Source organism: Chelonia mydas, chromosome 4, assembly GCF_015237465.2.
Source record: "Chelonia mydas isolate rCheMyd1 chromosome 4, rCheMyd1.pri.v2, whole genome shotgun sequence".
NCBI lineage: Eukaryota > Metazoa > Chordata > Testudines > Cheloniidae > Chelonia > Chelonia mydas.
In genome coordinates, this window is record NC_057852.1 from 132,299,768 (window position 1) to 132,322,437 (window position 22,670).

Below are 22,670 nucleotides of genomic sequence, written 5' to 3' on the forward strand. Positions count from 1 at the left end.
AAGTTCATTCTGGGCAAAAATTTATCATACCAAGTTTCAGTCTGGGAACCATTTTTTAAAAACGTAGCTTGTGCGTATGATTTACAAATTAAATTTGACTGCATATTTGAACAGAACTATTGGAGGTTACATTACATGGGATAATTGCCTTTTTATTTTTCTTGTTTTTTATTTTCTAGCCACAATTTTGATAGATGACACATCCAATACTTAGTAGGCATTAACAGAATACCCTGTAACAGCCCCTCTATTACCAGTATTCTCCTACACATAATTTTTAAACTGTAATCTCTCTGGGGCAAGAACTGTCACAAACTGAATACTTGTACAGAGCTTAGTGTGACAGATATGACAACTTCTTGCAATATCCTTGAAAAACCTTATGGAATTAACTTTAAATATCTTTGGAGTCCATTGCATTAAATGCAACAGCTACTTATTATTCTGGGACAGGATTGTATGTAACCTGTCTAGTGTGGAGAAGAGATGTGAAGCCTCAGAAGTGTTATGAATTTCAAAGGACTGTATTGAACAACATTTCAGAAAAGGATGGACTTTCAGGACAAACAACATCAAGTGGTTTGCTTGAGGAATCTTTAGGAAATGGTGAATGCAAATTCCCCACCTCTGGCTAAGCCAAAAAAAAAAAAAGGCCTTTTGAAGCTCCACCCTGAGAAGAGGACCATTATCTGCTGAGTACCTGTTCCTGGAGTCTCAAGACCAAAGGCCTGAGCTGTATAAAGGAAAGAATAATTTATTTATGGGATTCTAGTTCTGAGCTAGCACTGTTTTGAAGTTATAACCATGGGAAAAACCCCTTTGTAGTGTTTGATGAACTGACTCCTACTAGAGCCTGAGGTTGGAGCTGGCTGGTGATCTCTCGTAAACATATTAGCATGCATGTAGGGTTTTTATTTTTTTTAATCTATTTTATCTGTAATGCCTTAAGAATAAATGTGCTTGCTTATAAATAGTTGTGTAGTAACTTGTGACTGCTGATAATTACAGCTGTTCAGAGTGTTCAGACAGAAAGCAAAGCACAGATGCTGGTTGGTTTAAGCAGTCTGGCTTGCTAGGGATATCACAGTGTAGGCAAGCAATTGTGCACCCTGGAAAAACCCTGGAGAAAAGGGAAAGTTCTCTCCCCAAAAGACTGACAGCTGAGGAGCCAGGAACCTGAAGTAGCTGCCATTGACGAGAGAAATACAGGGATAGTAGCCCTGAATTGTGATATTTAATACAATGGGGCCCTGCAGTATAAATGTTAAATAATTTTTAAAAATAATAATATGATGTGCTATGTCAAGACAGGTGACAGTAATACACAAAACATAGTTATAGATTAGTGGGTCTGAAGGTTTCTGGGACACAGTGATATGTTGCTGTTGTTTCTACAAATGGAAATCCCACGTAGCCTGTGATAAACCCTAGGTGGTTGCATGCTCTTGCAGAGAGGGTTGAAGGACTCAGGAATCTATTCATTTGAAAATAAAAATCCTTGCTCATATGCATAACCAAGGATGGTGGCAACACCACATACTTATTGTGCGCATGATGGTAGTATCTACAGGTCCCAGCCATGGATCAAGGCCCTTTGTGCTAGGTCCAAGTACATATTAGTAAACAAAATTGTACTATGGTAACATGCTCGAAGTGGTTATACCTTTTTGTCCTGCATAGACAGCATGTCCTGGAGTTCTAGTTGGGTAATTTGAGATGGCGGGGGAGAGGACATTTCTTGTAGGGGGATCCTATGGTTTCTCTAAGAGAACACTGAAATATAAAAACACTGGACACTTGGAACAATCTGGGAAATTTTAAAAAGAAAAATGTTGATCTTCCAACATATTTGTATGCATCCCAGGCGGAAGTGTTCTCTCACATGAATGATTTAGCAATATCCACAGACGGGGTGAACTCCATCAGAGCCAGGGAAATTACCCCAAACCTCCATTTAGTTTGGGGACAGAATATTTAACCAGGGACTCCGAACACCACTCATTAGCATATCGCTGCTGGACCCACCTAGCATGTCAGAGAGATGCTTGCCTCTCTCTGATTACTGCAGTAAAATAAAAGAGACTGAAAAAAAAAAAGAACACTCAAAACTACGTTACAATGACATGAAAAATCCAACTCACTGTAAAATCATAATAGCTAGCAAGTCACAGTTGTCACTCCAAACTATAGTAAACTCACCCTGTCATTACAGCATCCTGTTATTACAATGCCATTCTCAGACCCCTGCAGCATATGGGTAAGAAAGGGTGAGTAACGGACAAACAGCCTACACTTGGTATTTCCTTGCTGTTTTATGTCAAATATTAACTGTGGCCGTAATGCAGTTTTTGTGTTGGTGTACATAGGAACTCTGTTTGCTGGCTGAATTGGGAACACTGAAAGAGAACAACCCTTTCCTTTCTTTTTGCCTCGTTTTTCTGTCTCTTCCCAAATGGCAGTAGTATGTAATAGTTAAAACAAAAGAATGGGAGTTAGGGCTCTTAGGTTCTATAACTGACTCAGCCACTGAGTGACTCAGTCACTTTCTATGTGACCTTAGGCAAGGTTTTCAAAATTAGAAGACTGCAGTTAGGTACCTAAATCCACACGAAGTATCCTAAATTAGTGGCCTTATATTTCAAGGTTGTGGACTACCTGCAGTTCCCACCACAATCAGTGGGAACTGTGGGTGCTTAATACCTCTGAAAATCAGGGCTCTTTATACCATTCTCAGGACTCGATCCTGAACATTACAGGTGCAAGATGCTGTGCCTATGAGCACAAGGTTAAAAATGAGGGGAAGGACTGGGAATACAGAGAAACCCAAGTCTGCATTAATGAGAGGATTGCTGTGTGGTCACCAAGTTACCCTTACTCTTACAGTAAGAGTCAGGCCTACGGTGGAATGAGTTGTAGGCTGAAAATTGCACCAAGAACACCTTTCAGGTACTCTTCAGGTATACGGGGCTTCAGGCGTACTTCTGCTCACTGTATGTCTATCTTGGTTCTTTGACAGTTGGCTAGGCCTAGTGCTTACCCCTAAGAAACCCACAGACAATCTCTGCTCACACTTGCACAAGATATTAAGAACCCTGCACTCACAGCTATGCACTAAACACACAAGCACTTATTTGCAGGGTAAAAGTTTCAATGTCCTTCCTCAAACATTTCCACTGATACCCAAAGGATCTGTACTGGAATCCGTGCTGTCCAACATATTTATAAACTACCTGGGAAAGAGGGTGAACAACAAAGTGGCAAAAATTGCAGACAACACAAAATTATTCAAGATAGTTCAGTCCAAAGCTGAGGGCGAAGAGTTAAAAAGGGATCTCACAAAACTGGGCAACAAAACGGCAAATGAAATTCACTGGTGATAAGTGCGAAGTAATGCACATTGGGGAAAAAAACCCCAATCCCAACTATGCATACAAATAATGGGATCAAATTAGCTGCTGTCACTCAAGAAAGTGATCTTGGACTCTTCATGGATAGTTCTCTAAAAACATCCGAACAAAAAATCTAATAGAATAGTAGGAACCATTAGAAAAGGGATAGATAAAACAAAAGAAAATATCATAATGGCAATAAATAAATCAATGGTACACCTACATCTTGAATACTGAGTGCTGTTCACATTGTCCCAGCTCAACAAAGAAATATTAGAATTGGAAAAAGTACAGAGAAAGGCAACGAAAATGATTGGGCGTATGGAACAGCTTTGTCACAGAGTCCCTGGGCGATGCTCCGGAACTGCTCCCCATGAAGCCAGTCAGGACTCTGGGGAAGTCTCCTTTCTGTGAGCAGCTTGTCTTCAGGACACAAAGCTCACACAGCTTCCACCTTCCTGGGTCTGACCTCGGAGCATTCAGCATCCTCTGCCCCTCTGTGCGCTTCCCACAGCGAGTTCGCTCAGGCGGGGCTCCTGGGGAAGCCAGAGGGTCCTGCACCCCAACTTTGCAGTCAGACGTGACTCTCAGCCAGCCAGTAAAACAGAGGTTTATTAAACGACAGGAACATGGTCTAAAACAGAGCTTGTAGGTGCAGAGAACAGGACCCCTCAGCTGGGTCCATTTTGGGGGGCAGTGAGCCAGACAACCACGTCTGCCCTTCACTCCACGTTCCAGCCAGCCCCAAACTGAAACTCCCTCCAGCCCCTCCTCCTCTGGGCTTTGTCCCTTTCGCAGGCCAGGAAGTAACCTGATTCCTTTGTTCTCCAACCCTTTAGCTCTCACCTTGCAGGGGGGAAGGGCCCAGGCCATCAGTTGCCAGGAAACAGGGTGTCGGACATTCTCTGTGTCCAGACCCCTGCACATACCTGTCCTCTAGGGCTCTGCAATGATCATACACTCTTACTCCACCACCTAGATACTTAAGAACTGCATAGAGGAAACTGAGGCACCCCCACACTATTCAGACGAAACATTAAGAACAGTCCCACTTCGTCACAAGCTTCCATACAAAAAGAGATTAAAAAGACTTGGACTGGTCAGCTTGGAAAGTGATGGCTAAGGTGGGATATGATAGACATCATTAATATCATGAATGGTGTGGAACAAAAGTGTTATTTACCCCTTCACATAACACGAGAACCATAGATCATCCAATGAAATTAATAGGCAGCCAGTTTAAAACAAACAAAAATAAGTACTTCACACAATGCACAGTCAATCTGTGGAACTCTTTGCCGTGGGATATTGGAAAGGCCAAAAGTATAACTGTGTTCAAAATAGAATTAGCTAAGATCATGGAGGATAGGTCCATCAATGGCTATTAGCCAAGATACTCAGGAACACAACCCTATGCTTCAGGTGTCCCTAAACCTTTGACTGCCAGAAGCTTGGAAGAAAGACAGAGGGTGGATCACTTGATAGTTATCCTGTTCTGTTCATTCCCTCTGAAGCATCTGGGACTGGGCACTGTCAGAAGACAGGATACTGGGTTAGATGGACCATTGTTCTGACCCAGTACGGCCATTCTTATGTTCTTAGGATTGATTGTTCATGCACATTGTTGCTGCTGCCACCACTGTTGTTAAGCTTTGCTGATTCTGTGCCCTACTCAGTTGGCTTCTCCTTTCTGCACTGAATGGTGAACACTGAAAACAGTGCTGTGTCACCCTGATAGAATCTAAGAACAGGAGGGGATTTAAATCAGCTGGGGCATTCAATGACTAGAGATACCGCTTTTTAGCAAGGGGAAACTAATGTATCTTATCAAGGAGAACAACATTTAACTCCGACTTCTTGTTTCCATTACCCATCAAATCAAGCTCCAGCTACCTATTCACCTGATGAGAGACAATAAAGTAAATGGTGAGTACAAAACAAAGAGAAACTAGAGCTTACGACATTCAAAAATTAGCCCATATTGTAGCCCAGATATCTCCCTGCAAATAAAATATTCAACAGAGCATAAAACTACATTTCACATATTCAAGGTGCATTTGATTGTTATAGGAGCAGAGGCAAAATCAGAGAGCTTTTCAATAAATCAGTTGAATTGCTTAACTTCTTGATGGATGCAGGATATTTTAAGTCTGACCAGACACTGTGCACCTGCTGTGCCTTTGAATATGTACCAAGTAAAGTGTATCTTCCAATTTACTTCAGTGAAATGTTAATGTATGATAGAAGGCCCAGCAGCACTAGGGTTAATGAGAGTTAAATGTTATAATCTTATGAAAACAAAGAGTCAGAAGGGGGTGGGGTGGGGAAATAGCTTCTAAAAAAAACACTTTATCACATGGTGAAAATGGAAACAGAAGTGTTGGAAGGGCATTAGAATGATACAGTTTATACTGTATCTATCAATCAAATATCCCTTGGAAGAGCAAGGCACCGGAATCAATTTTGAGAGGACAGTTAAGGGGCCTACAGACTGGAAAGACATCAGGAAACCAAGGTGATTGGGGAGATTCACCTTTTCCTTTCACCAAGTAGATACGTTACAGTAAATGGTTTTCTAGGACTGCAACAATCTGAACAAAAGCTAGAACTGTATAAAAGTGACAAGAAATAGGTCTTAAAATTTCACCTCTGAATTTATCTTTTCCTTTTGGGCCATTATATAACTTAAATTTCATTTTGGGTGGAATTTCATCAAAATAGCCATTTTCATACCCAAACCTTGCAAAATACAAGAAGTAGTGCATCAGTACACTGTAACCCTGAGGCTATACCTAGTATAATGTGTTTATTTCTGGCATCTCAATACCAGATTAAATGTGATGGAAACCAAAGCGCAATAAGAATGATTAAGAGGGATAGTGTACAGGAAAGATGTAAAGAATTAAATATATTTAGTTTGGTGACTCACTGTAGGTACACACTATATTTTAAGGATGACAACATCTAGGGCCAAATTTTGACTTGAATTACACCCTGAATAATGCCCCTTAAGTCAGTCACTGATGTAACTTGATAGCAAAATCTGCCCCACAACATTAATAAAGGAGAACACGTGATAAAGCCTTGCTCTAGTTAGGATGGAATTATAATGGCATTGATTAGTTCAAAAGGGGTTTGGGGTGTTTTAGAAAGAAATTTTCACAGAAGAAAAATGAAACTCTTTGTTCCCATTTAAAACACAATATAAACTTATATAGCAAGCTATCAAAACAAGTAAGTTGGGTTGATGGAGTGTATATAAACTCCAGGAACTTTTTGAAGATAATGAATAAAAACAAGCAACCTACTTGAAGATTTTTAATAACCTTGCATCACAGTCCAGCTGCTTACATTGTATTTTCAGCTTTTTTTGAAATGACGCCAAATTAAAGTAAATTTGAATATTATCTACAGAGAAGTTCTCTGTGGAATAATCACCAGAATGTTTTTCATTATAACACAATTATATCACAAACTCCTAATGATCAGAATGCAGAGAGACTGATTATTTTCATTATGCAATTACTTTATAACAAACATTTTAGAAAATTCAGCTGCATGCAAACAATTCTCTCAAAATACTTCATTTGCCAGATTAACCACCGGATGGGATCCCCTTCATCTCCCATCAGAAACTCACCTGTTCTCACTGTCGATTTAAATTACAATAGCAAGCACACAAAGATGAGAGAGACAGAGAGAGAGAGAATGCTTGCTTCTTTGAGTACAGAGAATGATTTTAATGGCCAGATTTTCAAAGCTAGGTAAGCACAATTGTTTGCCTACATTTTCACATGCCTCCATTTATGTGTGCAAATCCCCAAGGTATAAATGCAAATCTGGTATTTGTGCCTGTATATTAGCTGGTCACAAATGCACATAGCTATTTAGGAAATAAATTAACTGTGTACACACATAAATACTTGATGTGCGTATTGGGTACTTAGGTGCATAAGTTAGGGACGCACAAATATATGCATAGAGTTGCATGCAGCTAACTTTAACATTCTAGCCCTTAGTGCATATAAAAATGATTAGGGTTTTTGCAAATAATCTGAGTCTTTCATACATACATAAATTAGTCTTATAAGACCGAATCTATCACTCATGTAGCACCACCACCTGAATTGGGTTAACTAGGAATGAATTTAGGCCATTATCTCATTTCACAGATGAGGAAACTGAGGCATAATTTGGTAAAGCATATGTCGAACTTCACAGGAGGAGTCAGTGGCAGATCCAGACAGTGGATGTATGCTGCCAGCATAGAGAAAGCCACACAGAAGAGCAGCCTTTCCTTACAGGCTGAGGTCTTGGGTTGTCCTTTGATCTAGCATATCTGCAGGGCTTCAAAGTTGCACACATTCCTCTCTGTTAGACCTAAGGACCTTGCCCTCTCAGGGTAGTATTCCTTGGAAACTGCAGGAGTGCAGTCTCAAGAAAGTTCTACAAGATCCCTTCCTCTCCCAGATTACTCCCGAAGAGTTATCAGTTTGGAAGGTAATCGTTTGGAATAGGGGCCTGAGGGTAGAGGATTCTTAGATCTTAACAACTCTCAGGGTGGTGATAAAGGAACAATGAGAAAATCCTCCATGCTAGAATTTGGATTCTCCCACCTCAGATGTTTCTTTTAATGCTCTAGACGTCTACCTCTAAACCTTCTTTAATGGGAAGTGAGTCCGTCAGAATTCTCAGGCTTGTCTGAACCTACTAAGAGAACAAACAGCGAGGCTGGGATATTTTGTAGGAAAGCCTAGAGTAGGTAAGGCCACTAAGTTCACGTTTCTGACAAGCCAGCTAGATGCATCTTGTGGACAAATAATGCTCATTATAGAAGCCATGCAAAATATATTTTGCACCGTGAATGATCACAGATGTAAAGGCCGGCTAGTGCATTTTGTGAATGTGTATTTTTGATGTTCTTTTTTTCCTATTTAAAATATTTTCATTTTGTTCAATAAATGGGAAATACATGTATCCACTCCAGTAACACAAGATCAGCTGTCACATATCCTGACAGCAAAAACACAAACAAAAATGCCACACATCATACACTAGTCATACTGGTCCAAGTTTTCAAAATGGCAGTTTTGCACATGCCTGACTTGAACACTCCCCCAAGCTATTTTGAAATAGAATACTCCATCCAGTCTAATAATACTTTACTGTTCTTTATAATAGTTGATTCCATCCAATTATATCAAAACACATGGAAGAGATGTTATGCCTAATTTAAGGATGAATGAACAGAGGAATCATCTGCCATGTGACTTACAAAAGGCCACTTGCTGATTCACTGGCAGATGCTCTGAAGACATGACTCCAAGTTCTTTCTCAAACCACTTGTTTCCACTAATAATGTTACTGATAGCCACTGTTACTTTAAGGCTCAATCCGAGCGCTTTGCCTGATATTTTCAAAAGAGGCCTAGAGAGAGTCAGGCCCCCATTTTCAATTGATTTTTCAGTGAAAGTCAGTGGGAGTTGGGTGCCTAACTCCCTTAGGCCCCAAGTATAAATCCCAACCTTTATCTTTTTCTATACATAATCCATATATATTACTGCGCTGTGCATATATTTTAAAAAATCCTCACATATACCCACTAATAGCAAAATACAAAGGAGGAAAATATACAAAAAAGAAGTATCCTCCAGACTAAATGATACTTGACACATTTTTGTTGGTGCCAGGATACCCAGTGATGGGCATTTTCAAAGATGTTATATACGACAGGTGGAATTTACATTTATTTGAAAGTCTATGGGATTTGTGATCTTAGGTTCATTTGAAAATCCAACCCACAGCTACTGGAGCTGGTAAAAAGCAATCATCATCATTATTATTATTATTATTGTGTAAAAACTGTTGAAGTTGTTTCCATTTTGCAGAGTTCAAAATAGAGCCTTTTCTATTTTCAAAATTTGTCATGATATTTTAACCAACATTTTTGACAAAATTACAGTTGAAAGTTTCCATTTACAAACATTTGTTTTTTTCTTATTGAAAACTAGGTTTGCAGGAAACAAAACATTTTGGTAACGATTTTGCAATCAATTCTAATAAACAGTTGATTTAATTGGTTCATAAAAATATTAACAAAAGTGGAAAATCTTTATAATGGCTATTTTTGGCGAAACATGTTTTCAATAAAAGGACTTTTTCAGCAAAAAACTTTGTGCAAAACACTTTGATCAACTCTAGTGATTATTCATATTTTACTGCGTCAAATACTTAATGCTGCTCTTGTCTTAAACCAACAATTCATAATATAAAAAAACAATATACATAAAAATTGGTATTGTAAAAAATGAACCAACCCACACTAGCAATACATATGCACACCTCTCCTCATGCCTTCGTTTGGCACATTGTCTAACGAAATACACCACTCCTCCAGCATAAAGAAGACAGCACCAAATGCAGCTCCTTCCTCTCCTTTCAGTCAACTGGACTTCAGCCAGCTGGGAAATAGATTGGATCCGAAGGGGGTTCCAAAGAGGATGGCTCTAGACTGTTCTCAGTGATAGCAGATGACAGAACAAGGAGTAATGGTCTCAAGTTGCAGTGGGGGACATTTAGGTTGGATATTAGGAAAAACTTTTTCACTAGGCGGGTGGTGAAACACTGGAATGCGTTATCTAGGGAGGTGGTGGAATCTCCTTCCTTAGAAGTTTTTAAGGTCAGGCTTGACAAAGCCCTGGCTGGGATGATTTAGTCGGGGATCGGTCCTGCTTTGAGCCGGGGGTTGGACTAGATGACCTCCTGAGGTCCCTTCCAACCCTGCTATTCTATGATTCTATGATCCATAATTAGGGAAAGTCCAGTAAAAACAAAAAAAAATAGGTCATTGTTATTAAAACAACAAAGATGATGCAATGCTTCTGGCCAGTTATTTTTATACATGCATGTATGGGCTGTGATTTAGATTAATTTGATTTAGCCTGTTTTAATAATTGCGTTACGTTTATCTGGCTTTCCATGCCAGATGGTTCAGTCAGCTTAACAACAGGAAAGATGTTGTGGCTGTGGCCGTGAAATAGAACTTATTTATAGAAGTCTGACCATCCCTCGCACACATCAGAGTTCTGCACTCCTGCATTTGAGCACTTTGCCATAGGTTGCCCTTATGTATATCTGCTTGATTCTATATAATTTATTTACCTCCAGGGGAGGAAGTGAGCCAGTACGGGCCGGTACTGCGTACTGATAAGAACCCGCACCCAGCCCACGTTAAAGCGCTGCTGCCCCTTTTGCGCCCTTTTGCATAGGGAGCAGCTGCCCTGGGGCCGACGATTTAAAAGTCCGGAGCCCCGGGCCCTTTAAATCAACACGGGAGCCCCAGGCGGTGTGGGTCAGGCGGCTTGGAAGGGCTGCTGACCTTGGGGGATGCTGATCTCCAGCCCTGCCCCTTCGGCTCGACACCCCGCCCCTTCCAGGGGCCGGAGCCGCCCCGGCCCAGTACCGGTAAGTGTCCTCAGTTACTTTCACCCCTGTTTACCTCCCAAAGTTACTTAAGTCGTTTTATTCAGAACGTGCTTTTTTCCTTCGGTTGGTCTCCTAGACTGCGTGTGTTCTTGCAGCTCCTGATTCTGCACTCACACCATTGTAAATTGAGAGCTTCTCCACTGAAATCAATGGCGTTACACTGTGGATAAAGAGCTGGCAGAATTGAGTCCACTGACTTTAATCCTTACATGAACAGCTCCCGTGCTTCAGGAGTTCTCGCAACATTTGGATGTTTAAAATGTCTTCAGATTGGTAATTCTCTTATTCAGAATCCCAGACACATGCTAGTTTTAAGCTCTGATCCAAAAGCTTTCATCTGTAGAGACTGAAATTCAGGAACCTGCTGTTTCTGATTACTTGTATTATTCCATTACATTTCCTTTGACTTGCTTCTCCTGATTTAATTTACATTCATACACAGTAGGAAGCAATAGTCATTTTGCCCTCTGATTTAGCATTAGAGACTTCCTGTATACAATTCATCTGTTTTTCAGACCTCCAATTATACTGTACATAGAATAGTTATGCACAATTAAAGGCCCACAAGATTGAACAACAATTTAAGAGAGGTGGAAATATGGCTAGATTGACTGGTTTGGAAGACAGACATCCCAATTTTGCCTTCAACTTGCTTCACAATTAAATAATTTGAATAGTGCCACTAAAATATACAGCTCCCAGCTGCTTCTATCCACCGTGACACTCACTATCAATATTCTGAGCAATAACCAGTGCCCCTTTTGCTTCTTCAAGAGATATTTGTCTGACAATGAGCTCAGTTCTGCAAAGTGCTGAGCACCCCTCATGGAGCTGACCATTCTCATCTCCCTTGGATATCAAGACCAGGCACATTAGGTCAGCAATCTGCTCCCACTGAAATCAATGGCTACATTTCCATTGACTTTAATGGCACAGAGTCAAGCCCGCTGTGCTCGAAACAAAATGCTCATTTCATCAAACTGTGCATAGAAATTATATATTTTGCAGAGAACCCTAAAAAAGTGCTTCTATTATTTTGCAAATCACACAAATAGAAAATCCTTTTTTTTCTGGTTAAAACGTTTCCCCCTCATTTGTCTACATAAAATCAATTCAAGAATATGCATTTATACGGCTTTCATCCCAGCCGTGTGTCTAGCTTCTTAAAATAAATGTTATCTGAGCTCCAAGTCCTTTTGTCAAGCACGTGTCAGTCAGCAGCGGTAAGAAGGGATTTCCTCCTTCCCCTACTCCTCTCATTCCTTTCCATTATGTGGCACATTTTTAAAATCTGGCAAAGCTGTAACAAAATGATCACTAACTTTCCTAAAGGATCTTAGAGAAGAGGTATGTTTAGTGCCAAAGAAAGTCAAACAATCTCAGCACGCACTTTAACTGTTAGGACCTAATTCTGGTCCCACTGAAGTCCAAGCAAACGGGAGTTTTGCCATGCATAATCCAGACCAGACATTCCGCTAATGAGTAATCAGTTATCCAGTGAATTTCAGCCCTTCGTTCTGTTCATGAAGAGTTTGCTATCACACCCATCTTTTGCATATTTGTTATCAGTAATTGTTAAATAATTTAGGGGAACAAATTTCAGCCTGTGGCGTTTTCACAATTTGTTTTTGTTTTTTAGACTTTTCACTTTTTGTGATTCGAGGCTGGTGACTCAGATCATATGGTACTATTTTTGCTCCATGACTGTGTGATTGAAACTTTTTAAAAAGTGGAGTGGTCAAAAAATGCTATATATGTTATGCTTTGACACAGATTCCCTCCCCCCTCATTCTTTTTGGCTAAATAAAATTGATTTTTTTTCGGTTTTAAAAAAACAAAATTTGTACAGTTTTTATTTGTCTTCCTTCTTCCTCATTTTTCATTGGAAAGGGGGAGAAAAAAGAAAAGAAGGTGAGCATGGGAAATTCTCCCAAAAGATGAACACTTTGTTTTGGGGATTTATTTGTTGAAAAAAACAAAAATTTTGAAAAAACTGAAAATTTTCTTGTCTATCTAAAGGCCATTTTTCATCTAAAAAAAATAACTGACAAAAATTTCACTCAGTTCCAATAAAAAAGATAATATGTAACAAATAGCAAATAACATAATTTCATGTACACATGAATATTAGCAGAGCATAGCGAATAGAAAGAAGTCATGGATGTGGTTGAATTGAAGAGTCATTCAGATTCCATAGGAAAGTCTGTGAATTCTGTTTTTGTAAGCATTTAGCGAGCAAATCTCCTGGAAACAGAAAAATTAGGACCTGATTGAAAGCCCGTTGATACCAATTATTTTTGGATTTAGCCCCTAAAAAGTTCCCCCATCCCCGTAACAGAATTGGTATAGCACACATTATCCAAAAAGGAAAATATGGAATGTAGGATCACATGAAGCAACTGAGAGCTAGTAATATGGTAAATAACCAGATAATAATAGTCTTCAGTGATGAAGGGCTTATTTATATGCACATAGGCCCCTGTCATAACCATAGGGGTAGCCTAAATTCCTCCTTACCTCTAAGGGGTGAAGAAGCTCAAGTAACCTGGTTGGCACCTGACCAAAGGAACCAATGGGGACAAAAGATACTTTCAAATCTTGGGGAGAGGTTTTGTTTTGGCTTCTTTGTTTTCTGTGGCCATTCGCTCTTGGGACTAAGAAGTACCGGACATCAATCCATGTTCTCCAAATCTTCCTGAACAAGTCTCTCATTTTTCAAATTTGGAAGTAACAGCCAGGCAAGGCATATTAGTTTACCTTTGTTTTCTCAACTTGTGAATTTTTTCGTTTGCTAGAGGGAGGTTTATCCCTGTTTTGTTGTAACTTTGAAACTAAGGCTAGAGGGGGTCCCTCTGTGCTCTTTGAATTTTCTGCTACTCTTGAAGGTTAACTACCAGCCTAAGTTTACAGAGGTGATTCTTTTACCTTTTTCTCTTTAAATAAAATCCTTCCTTTTAAGAAGCTGACTGATTTTTCCATTGTTCCAAGACCCAGGGGTTTGGGTCTTTGATCATTTTGTAACCAATTGGTTAGGATATTATTCTCAAGCCTCCCCAGGAAAGGGGGTGTATCGGCTTGGGGGAATATTTTGGGGGAATAGGACTCTAAGTGGTCCTTTCCCTGATTGTTTGTTAAATCACTTGGTGGTGGCAGCGATCCCAAGGCAAGAAGGGAATCTGTGCCTTGGGGAAGTTTTAACCTAAGATGGTAAGAATAAGCTTAGGGGGTCTTTCATGTGGGTCCCCACATCTCTACCTAAGACTTCAGAGTGGGGAAGGAACCATGACAGTAAATAACCAGATAATAATAGCTTTCAGTGATGAAGGGCTTATTTATATGCACATAGGCCCCAATCTGCAAAAATACATGAGTAATTTTATTCAAGGGACTAGTCCCATTAAAACCAATGGGACTTCTCATGTGCATAAGTATTTGAAGAATCTGGTCCACAAATGGTATATGCAACTTCATATTTTGCATTTCTTAATTCTAGTATGCTTAAATTCTCAAACTTAACATGGCATTAATGTAAATCTTTGCATTTCACTTAACTCCTTCCTCCTTAACATTTAAAATCACTTATGTACATTTAAAAATGATCATTCCAACAGTGTTTTGCCAGAATTACAGTCTAATTTGGCTTTGAAGTCCCAGGCTGTCTCATTTGCTGATGGCTGCTAGGTATTATACTTCAGCCCTGTTTCAGGGTTTCTTGCATGTAATTTTTGAAAGTTGCCTTTGAGTTGGTGTGGTTCACTGACACCTCATCTGCTTCTAATCATATGCAGATGACACACAGTTACATCTCCAAATGGATTCAAATGACAACCTTTCACTGACATTCAGCACTAACTGCCTTTCAGACATGAGGGTCTGGTTAACGATCAATATTAACAAAATGGAAGTCAATGAATCATATATATGATCCATTGACTTCCATTTTATATAGTCACCTTACTTTATGCACCACGATTTGAAACTGGGGTCTTCTGCCATTACAAGGGTTGAGCAGATACTGGGGAGAAGATAATAACTTTATTGGACCAACTTCTGTTGTTGAGAAACACAAGAAGTTGGTCCAATAAAAGATATTACTTCACCCACTTTGTCTTTCTAATTTCAACCTCTTGTGTGTTTGCATTCCATAAATATTCACTTTAGCAAATGAGCTTACTGGCAGGGTATCTGAAATTAGTTTTCAATTTTGAAATAGGTAATAGTCCCACCAGAAGCCCAATTCTAAAGATTAACACTTGCCCAATAAGGGGTTAAAAGCTTATCATGTGACCTATTTTCAACCAACTACTGCTCAAATTTTGAAAACACAATACTTGCAGCCAGCTCTTGACTAAAGAACAACAGTTTTTCAGTTTATAATTTCAAACAATCCATGTATCTGAGAAAATTCTGATAAGGTTCACGGACAATCCAAGAACAGAAAAAGAAGTGAAATTCACTAAATAAATTATTCATCATTAATTATTCACCTCACCTGAGTAAATATACCCACTTTGGCATGTGGTTATAGTACATGTAGGTGTAGTACTTGTGAAACTATACGAATACATACACAGGCGTTTAGTCAGTATGTTCAGGATTGCCACTGGTGTTTCTTTAAAACGAGAGATGCATCACTACTAAAGGTATGGATGCTCTCCCACTGCCAGGTGCCTTCCACTACATGCTGCCAAAATTGCAGGCTTATTGCTATGATGCTATATCACTCCAAGAAAAACTGACACCTCCCCTCCCAATGACATTTCTACCAGCAATCTCAGAATTGACATATTGAGATGAACTGATTCTTTGTGAACCCAGAAATTGTTTTGGTTGACCCAAATCTGCATTTTTCCTCCAAAAAGAATTTTGGCTGAAAAGTTGTGCCCAGCTCTAGCGGAGACCCATTCTGTGGGGTCAACATAAGAACATAAGAATGGCCATACTGGGTCAGACCAAAGGTCCATCCAGCCCAGTATCCTCTCTACTGACAGTGGCCAATGCCAGGTGCCCCAGAGGGAGTGAACCTAACAGGTAATGATCAAGTGATCTCTCTCCTGCCATCCATTTCCACCCTCTGACAAACAGAAGCTAGGGACACCATTCCTTTCCCATCCTGGCTAATAGTCATTAATGGACTTAACTTCCATGAATTTATCCAATTCTCCTTTAATCCAGGTCCCTTTTCTGGATTCTCTTCCCCTACTCCCACCACGCCCCCCCCCCCCAGTACCCACATATATGGAGGGGTTATAAGTGGTGAAGAAGGCATTTTGACAGCCCTGTGTACTGTGGGAGAATTTCACCTTGGGAGAAGTCACAGTACCTAAGCTTTACTCTGCAAAATCGTTTCCACAGTGAAACTCACTTAAAGACCCTTTCCAATGAGCAACTGCTTTAAAGTATCCCCAGGTTTCCAAAGCAATCTGAAACTATGGCATGAACCCCACCTGGAACAAAGAACATCACAAACCTCACCACCTTCTGCTCCAAGTGAAAGGCACATTTCTTTGACTTTGCTTTCTTAAATACACAGCTAAACAGAGTCAGGTACTTAGACTCTCAGGAGTCCCCTCAAGTCTAAGGGACTTAGAAAAGGGAAAGTGAACTGGAGCTATCATTACTTTCCCTGCTGAAACTTCACAGGATCAGGGGGAAGCAAAGGTGATGGGCACCCCTTATTCTGAGCCACAGCCCACATGCTGCCCGCCCACGACTTATTTCTAGGGAAAGGGGAAGCACTGCTGTGGAAGTGGCTGACCCCTAGTTTGGTAAGAGGGAGGAGAGATCAGGATCCCTTCGCATTTGATTCCAGGGTGACATGATATGGCTCATTGTACTTAAGATGTGCCAGATGCAAATGCTTTAATTCTCTGGAGCAGCAGCTGCTGACATTGGCACTTTGCTTGTGCTAAAAACCAGATGTATTCTGGGAAACTGTCATAAATATAAAGGGAAGGGTAAACCCCTGTAAAATCCCTCCTGGCCAGAGGAAATCTCCTCTCACCTGTAAAGGGTTAAGAAGCTAAAGGTAACCTCGCTGGCACCTGACCAAAATGACCAATGAGGAGACAAGATAATTTCAAAAGCTGGGAGGAGGGAGAGAAACAAAGGGTATGTGTGTCTGTCTATATTTTGTCTTTGCCGGGGATAGACCAGGAATGAAGCCTTAGAACTTTTAGTAAGTAATCTAGCTAGGTACGTGTTAGATTATGATTTCTTTAAATGGCTGAGAAAAGAATTGTGCTGAATAGAATAACTATTTCTGTCTGTGTATCTTTTTTGTAACTTAAGGTTTTGCCTAGAGGGGTTCTCTATGTTTTGAATCTAATTACCCTGTAAAGTATTTACCATCCTGATTTTACAGGGGGGATTTTTTTTTATTTCTATTTACTTCTATTTCTATTAAAAGTCTTCTTGTAAGAAAACTGAATGCTTTTTCATTGTTCTCAGATCCAAGGGTTTGGGTCTGTGGTCACCTATGCAAATTGGTGAAGCTTTTTATCCAACATTTCCCTGGAAAGGGGGGGTGCAAGTGTTGGGAGGATTGTTCATTGTTCTTAAGATCCAAGGGTCTGGGTCTGTAGTCACCTAGGCAAATTGGTGAGGCTTTTTACCAAACCTTGTCCAGGAAGTGGGGTGCAAGGTTTTGGGAAGTATTTTGGGGGGAAAGACGTGTCCAAACAGCTCTTCCCCAGTAACCAGTATTTGTTTGGTGGTGGTAGCGGCCAATCCAAGGACAAAGGGTGGAATATTTTGTACCTTGGGGAAGTTTTGACCTAAGCTGGTAAAGATAAGCTTAGGAGGTTTTTTTCATGCAGGTCCCCACATCTGTACCCTAGAGTTCAGAGTGGGGGAGGAACCTTGACATGGTGGCAGAGTGGTGGGATTAACCTGAAATCATTTTGAGATCCAGTTGAGATTTTGTTGAACTAGAAATACAGATTTTTAAAAAGGAAGTCCAGAAGCAGCTGAAACTGAAAGCAGCTTGTTTTTTTTTCTCTGCTTTGTAGCCAAGCAGAGACAAAAGGGGATTATCTTTGTGAATTGCAGGTTTTCTTTGCCTGGAGGCAGGGTACTTAACTCCTGCAGGGAAATTCACAGTCTTCCAACCCAGAGTTTTTTTTTTCCCTAAAAGTAAATAGAAGGGGGGGTATTCTACCCATTTGCCTGGAGACAAAAGGGGCAGGGTTTTTTTTTTTTGGATTTTGATTTTTTACAAGGAGCACAAGTTTAAAAAGGAAACTTGGTTTTTCTTTGGGCTGGGTAAACAGGTTTCAAAGTAGCTGGAAGTTTTTGCTTTGATTTGGGCCCAGAGCAGAGACAAGGGAATTGTCTTTTTTTTTTTTTTGTAGGCTGACAATCACTATCAGAGAATAGGTATTCTATTCCAGCACAGCAAAATTTTACAGCCAAGTTTTTTTTTTGTTTATTTCTAAACCTCGGGTGTAAAGTTAGTTAAAAACAGAGAGGTTAGAATGACAAAATCTGCGGCTCGACTACGGCTGGAATTAGCCAGATTTCAGGCTGAGGAAAGACAAAGGGAACATGAAAGACAGATAGAACTCATGCGGCTGAAGAAGGAGGAGAAGGAACAAGAAAGGGAGGCAGCGAAAGAGGCAGCGAAAGAGGCAGAACAACACCAAGCGGCTGCTCACAGGAGAGCTATGGAAGCAAGGGACAAAGAACTGGAGGAGAAGGAAAAAGAGAGGAAGTATGTGGAGGAGATAGAGAAGATAAAGGCTCAGGAGAATATCCCAACAAACCCTAGCTATCCTTCTCCAAGTACCACTTCCCATCCCAGAAAGTTCCCCACCTACAAAGCAGGCGATGATACTGAGGCCTTCCTAGAAAACTTCGAAAGGGCCTGCCTTGGGTACAACATCTCTACTGACCAATACATGGTAGAGCTGAGGCCGCAGCTCAGTGGACCCTTAGCTGAGGTGGCAGCTGAAATGCCTAAAGAACACATGAACAAGTATGAACTGTTTAAATCCAAGGCGAGAGTCAGAATGGGGATAACACCCGAGCAGTCTCGTCGGAGGTTCAGAGCCCTAAGGTGGAAACCAGATGTGTCATTTACCCGACATGCCTACCACATTGTGAAGCATTGGGAGGCCTGGATATCCGGAGCAAGTGTTGAATCTCCAGTAAATTTGCCCTTCCTAATGCAAATGGAACAATTCTTAGAGGGTGTTCCTGAGGAAATAGAAAGATACATCCTAGATGGGAAGCCCAAAACTGTAATCGAGGCAGGAGAGATTGGAGCCAGATGGGTGGAGGTGGCAGAGAAGAAGAAAACTGGTCGCAGTTGGAGCGGAGACCAGAAGGGACAACCCCAGACCACACCCTATTACCGGGGGCCGCCCAAAGCCCCACCTACCTCCCAAAGAACCCTCCAGACCCCTTATCGTCCCTCCACCCCGTTCTCCAGCAACCCTCCTCGCCCCAGTGACCAGTCAGCTGGACGATGTTTTAAATGTAACGAGCTGGGGCATGTAAAGGCCAACTGCCCCAAGAACCCCAACAGATTACAGTTCATTGCACCGGAATCGCACCAGAGGTCCACAGGCCCAGATACCTCCCAGATACCCTTGGAGCGGAGGGAAACTGTGAGTGTGGGCGGGAAGAAGGTCACCGCGTGGAGGGACACCGGAGCACAAGTGTCAGCTATCCATGCTTCCTTAGTGGACCCCAATTTAATCAACCCAGAGATCCAAGTGACGATTCAACCCTTCAAGTCCAACTCTTTCGATTTGCCTACAGCCAAGTTGCCTGTCCAGTACAAGGGCTGGTCCGGAACGTGGACTTTTGCAGTCTATGATGATTATCCCATCCCCATGCTGTTGGGGGAAGACTTGGCCAATCATGTGAAGCAGGCCAAGAGGGTGGGAACGGTCACCCGCAGCCAGGCTAACCAAGCCGTGAGGCCTAGCTCTGTTCCGGAAACTTCTATCAGGACCCGGTCAGAGGTGATGGATCCGGACCCCAGACCAATGTCTGCAACAGCAGTAGTGGATCCAGTCCCAGAGACCCAGACGGAACCAGTCCCAGAACCGGAACCAGCCGAACAACCAACACCAGACCCATTGCCAGCACTGAATCCAGTACTTGCAACCTCAACACCAGAGGGCCCCACCGACCCTGAACCGACAGCAGCCGATAACCCGACACAAGAGGCTCAGCCGGAGCCTGAATCCCAACATAGTTCACCAGCGGAGAGCGGTTCACAGTCAACAGAAACAGCCCCATCCCCTATATCGCTTCCAGAGGGACCAAGCCTAGGTCCACAATCCAATAAGGAACTGATGTCTCCAGCATCAAGGGAACAGTTCCAGACCGAACAGGAAGCAGATGAAAGCCTCCAGAGAGCTTGGACGGCGGCACGGAGCCACCCACCGCCTCTCAGCTCTTCTAATTGATCCAGGTTTGTTGTAGAAAGAGGACTTTTATACAAGGAAACTCTTTCTGGTGGACACCAGGAAGACTGGCATCCTCAGAGACAGTTGGTAGTTCCAACTAAATACCGGGCCAAGCTCTTGAGCTTAGCCCATGATCACCCTAGTGGCCATGCTGGGGTGAACAGGACCAAAGACCGTTTGGGGGGGTCATTCCACTGGGAGGGAATGGGCAAGGATGTTTCTACCTATGTCCAGTCTTGTGAGGTGTGCCAAAGAGTGGGAAAGCCCCAAGACCAGGTCAAAGCCCCTCTCCAGCCACTCCCCATCATTGAAGTTCCATTTCAGCGAGTAGCTGTGGATATTCTGGGTCCTTTTCCGAAAAAGACACCCAGAGGAAAGCAGTACATACTGACTTTCATGGATTTTGCCACCCGATGGCCGGAAGCAGTAGCTCTAAGCAACACCAGGGCTAAAAGTGTGTGCCAGGCACTAGCAGACATTTTTGCCAGGGTAGGTTGGCCCTCCGACATCCTCACAGATGCAGGGACTAATTTCCTGGCAGGAACTATGAAAAACCTTTGGGAAGCTCATGGGGTAAATCACTTGGTTGCCACTCCTTACCACCATCAAACAAATGGCATGGTGGAGAAGTTTAATGGAACTTTGGGGGCCATGATACGTAAATTCGTAAATGAGCACTCCAATGATTGGGACCTAGTGTTGCAGCAGTTGCTCTTTGCCTACAGAGCTGTACCACACCCCAGTTTAGGGTTTTCCCCATTTGAACTTGTATATGGCCGTGAGGTTAAGGGGCCATTGCAGTTGGTGAAGCAGCAATGGGAGGGATTTACACCTTCTCCAGGAACTAACATTCTGGACTTTGTAACCAACCTACAAAACACCCTCCGAACCTCTTTAGCCCTTGCTAAAGAAAACTTACAGGATGCTCAAAAAGAGCAAAAAGCCTGGTATGATAAACATGCCAGAGAGCGTTCCTTCAAAGTAGGGGACCAGGTCATGGTCTTAAAGGCGCTCCAGGCCCATAAAATGGAAGCATCGTGGGAAGGGCCATTCACGGTCCAGGAGCGCCTGGGAGCTGTTAATTATCTCATAGCATTCCCCACCTCCAACCGAAAGCCTAAGGTGTACCATATTAATTCTCTAAAGCCCTTTTATTCCAGAGAATTAAAGGTTTGTCAGTTTACAGCCCAGGGAGGAGACGACGCTGAGTGGCCTGAAGGTGTCTACTACGAAGGGAAATGTGCTGGTGGTGTGGAAGAGGTGAACCTCTCCATGACCCTTGGGCGTATGCAGCGACAGCAGATCCAGGAGCTGTGCACTAGCTACGCGCCAACGTTCTCAGCCACCCCAGGACTGACTGAACGGGCATACCACTCCATTGACACAGGTAATGCTCGCCCAATTAGAGTCCAACCTTACCGGGTGTCTCCTCAAGCTAAAACTGCTATAGAACGGGAGATCCGGGATATGTTACAGATGGGTGTAATCCGCCCCTCTGAAAGTGCATGGGCATCTCCAGTGGTTCTAGTTCCCAAACCAGATGGGGAAATACGTTTTTGCGTGGACTACCGTAAGCTAAATGCTGTAACTCGCCCAGACAACTATCCAATGCCACGCACAGATGAACTATTAGAGAAACTGGGACGGGCCCAGTTCATCTCTACCTTGGACTTAACCAAGGGGTACTGGCAGGTACCGCTAGATGAATCTGCCAAGGAAAGGTCAGCCTTCACCACACATCTCGGCCTGTATGAATTTAATGTACTCCCTTTCGGGCTGCGAAATGCACCCGCCACCTTCCAAAGACTTGTAGATGGTCTCCTAGCAGGATTAGGAGAATATGCAGTCGCCTACCTTGACGATGTGGCCATATTTTCGGATTCCTGGGCAGACCACCTGGAACATCTACAAAAAGTCCTTGAGCGCATAAGGGAGGCAGGACTAACTGTTAAGGCTAAGAAGTGTCAAATAGGCCTAAACAGAGTGACTTACCTTGGACACCAGGTGGGTCAAGGAACTATCAGCCCCCTACAGGCCAAAGTGGATGCTATCCAAAAGTGGCCTGTCCCAAAGTCAAAGAAACAGGTTCAATCCTTCTTAGGCTTGGCCGGTTATTACAGACGATTTGTACAAGCTACGCCCATATGTTTGGGGACGGCGTTTCCACCTGCAAACCGACCATGCTGCACTGAAGTGGCTTCACACGGTCAAAGAAAATAGCAAAAAACTTCTTCGGTGGAGTTTAGCTCTCCAAGATTTTGATTTTGACATCCAACACATCTCAGGAGCTTCTAACAAAGTGGCTGATGCACTCTCCCGTGAAAGTTTCCCAGAATCAACTGGTTAAAATCGTCCTTGAGATGTAGAAAATATTGTT

General features: G+C 42.1%; 1 protein-coding gene across 1 annotated transcript; it reads left to right on the plus strand.

Moving 5' to 3' along the window:
• The first annotated feature begins 16,951 nt into the window (after positions 1-16,951).
• LOC122465481 lies at positions 16,952-22,419 on the plus strand. Its single transcript, XM_043545396.1, has 2 exons — positions 16,952-20,298; positions 21,454-22,419. Exon 1 carries the CDS (start codon positions 18,350-18,352, stop codon positions 20,291-20,293), a length of 1,944 nt encoding a protein of 647 aa, XP_043401331.1. The 5' UTR covers positions 16,952-18,349; the 3' UTR covers positions 20,294-20,298; positions 21,454-22,419.
• The last annotated feature ends 251 nt before the right edge of the window (positions 22,420-22,670 follow it).

Bases quoted from the DNA above. Each gene is read 5' to 3' on its own strand.
- LOC122465481 (XM_043545396.1), top strand. From the start codon at position 18,350: ATGACAAAATCTGCGGCTCGACTACGGCTGGAATTAGCCAGATTTCAG.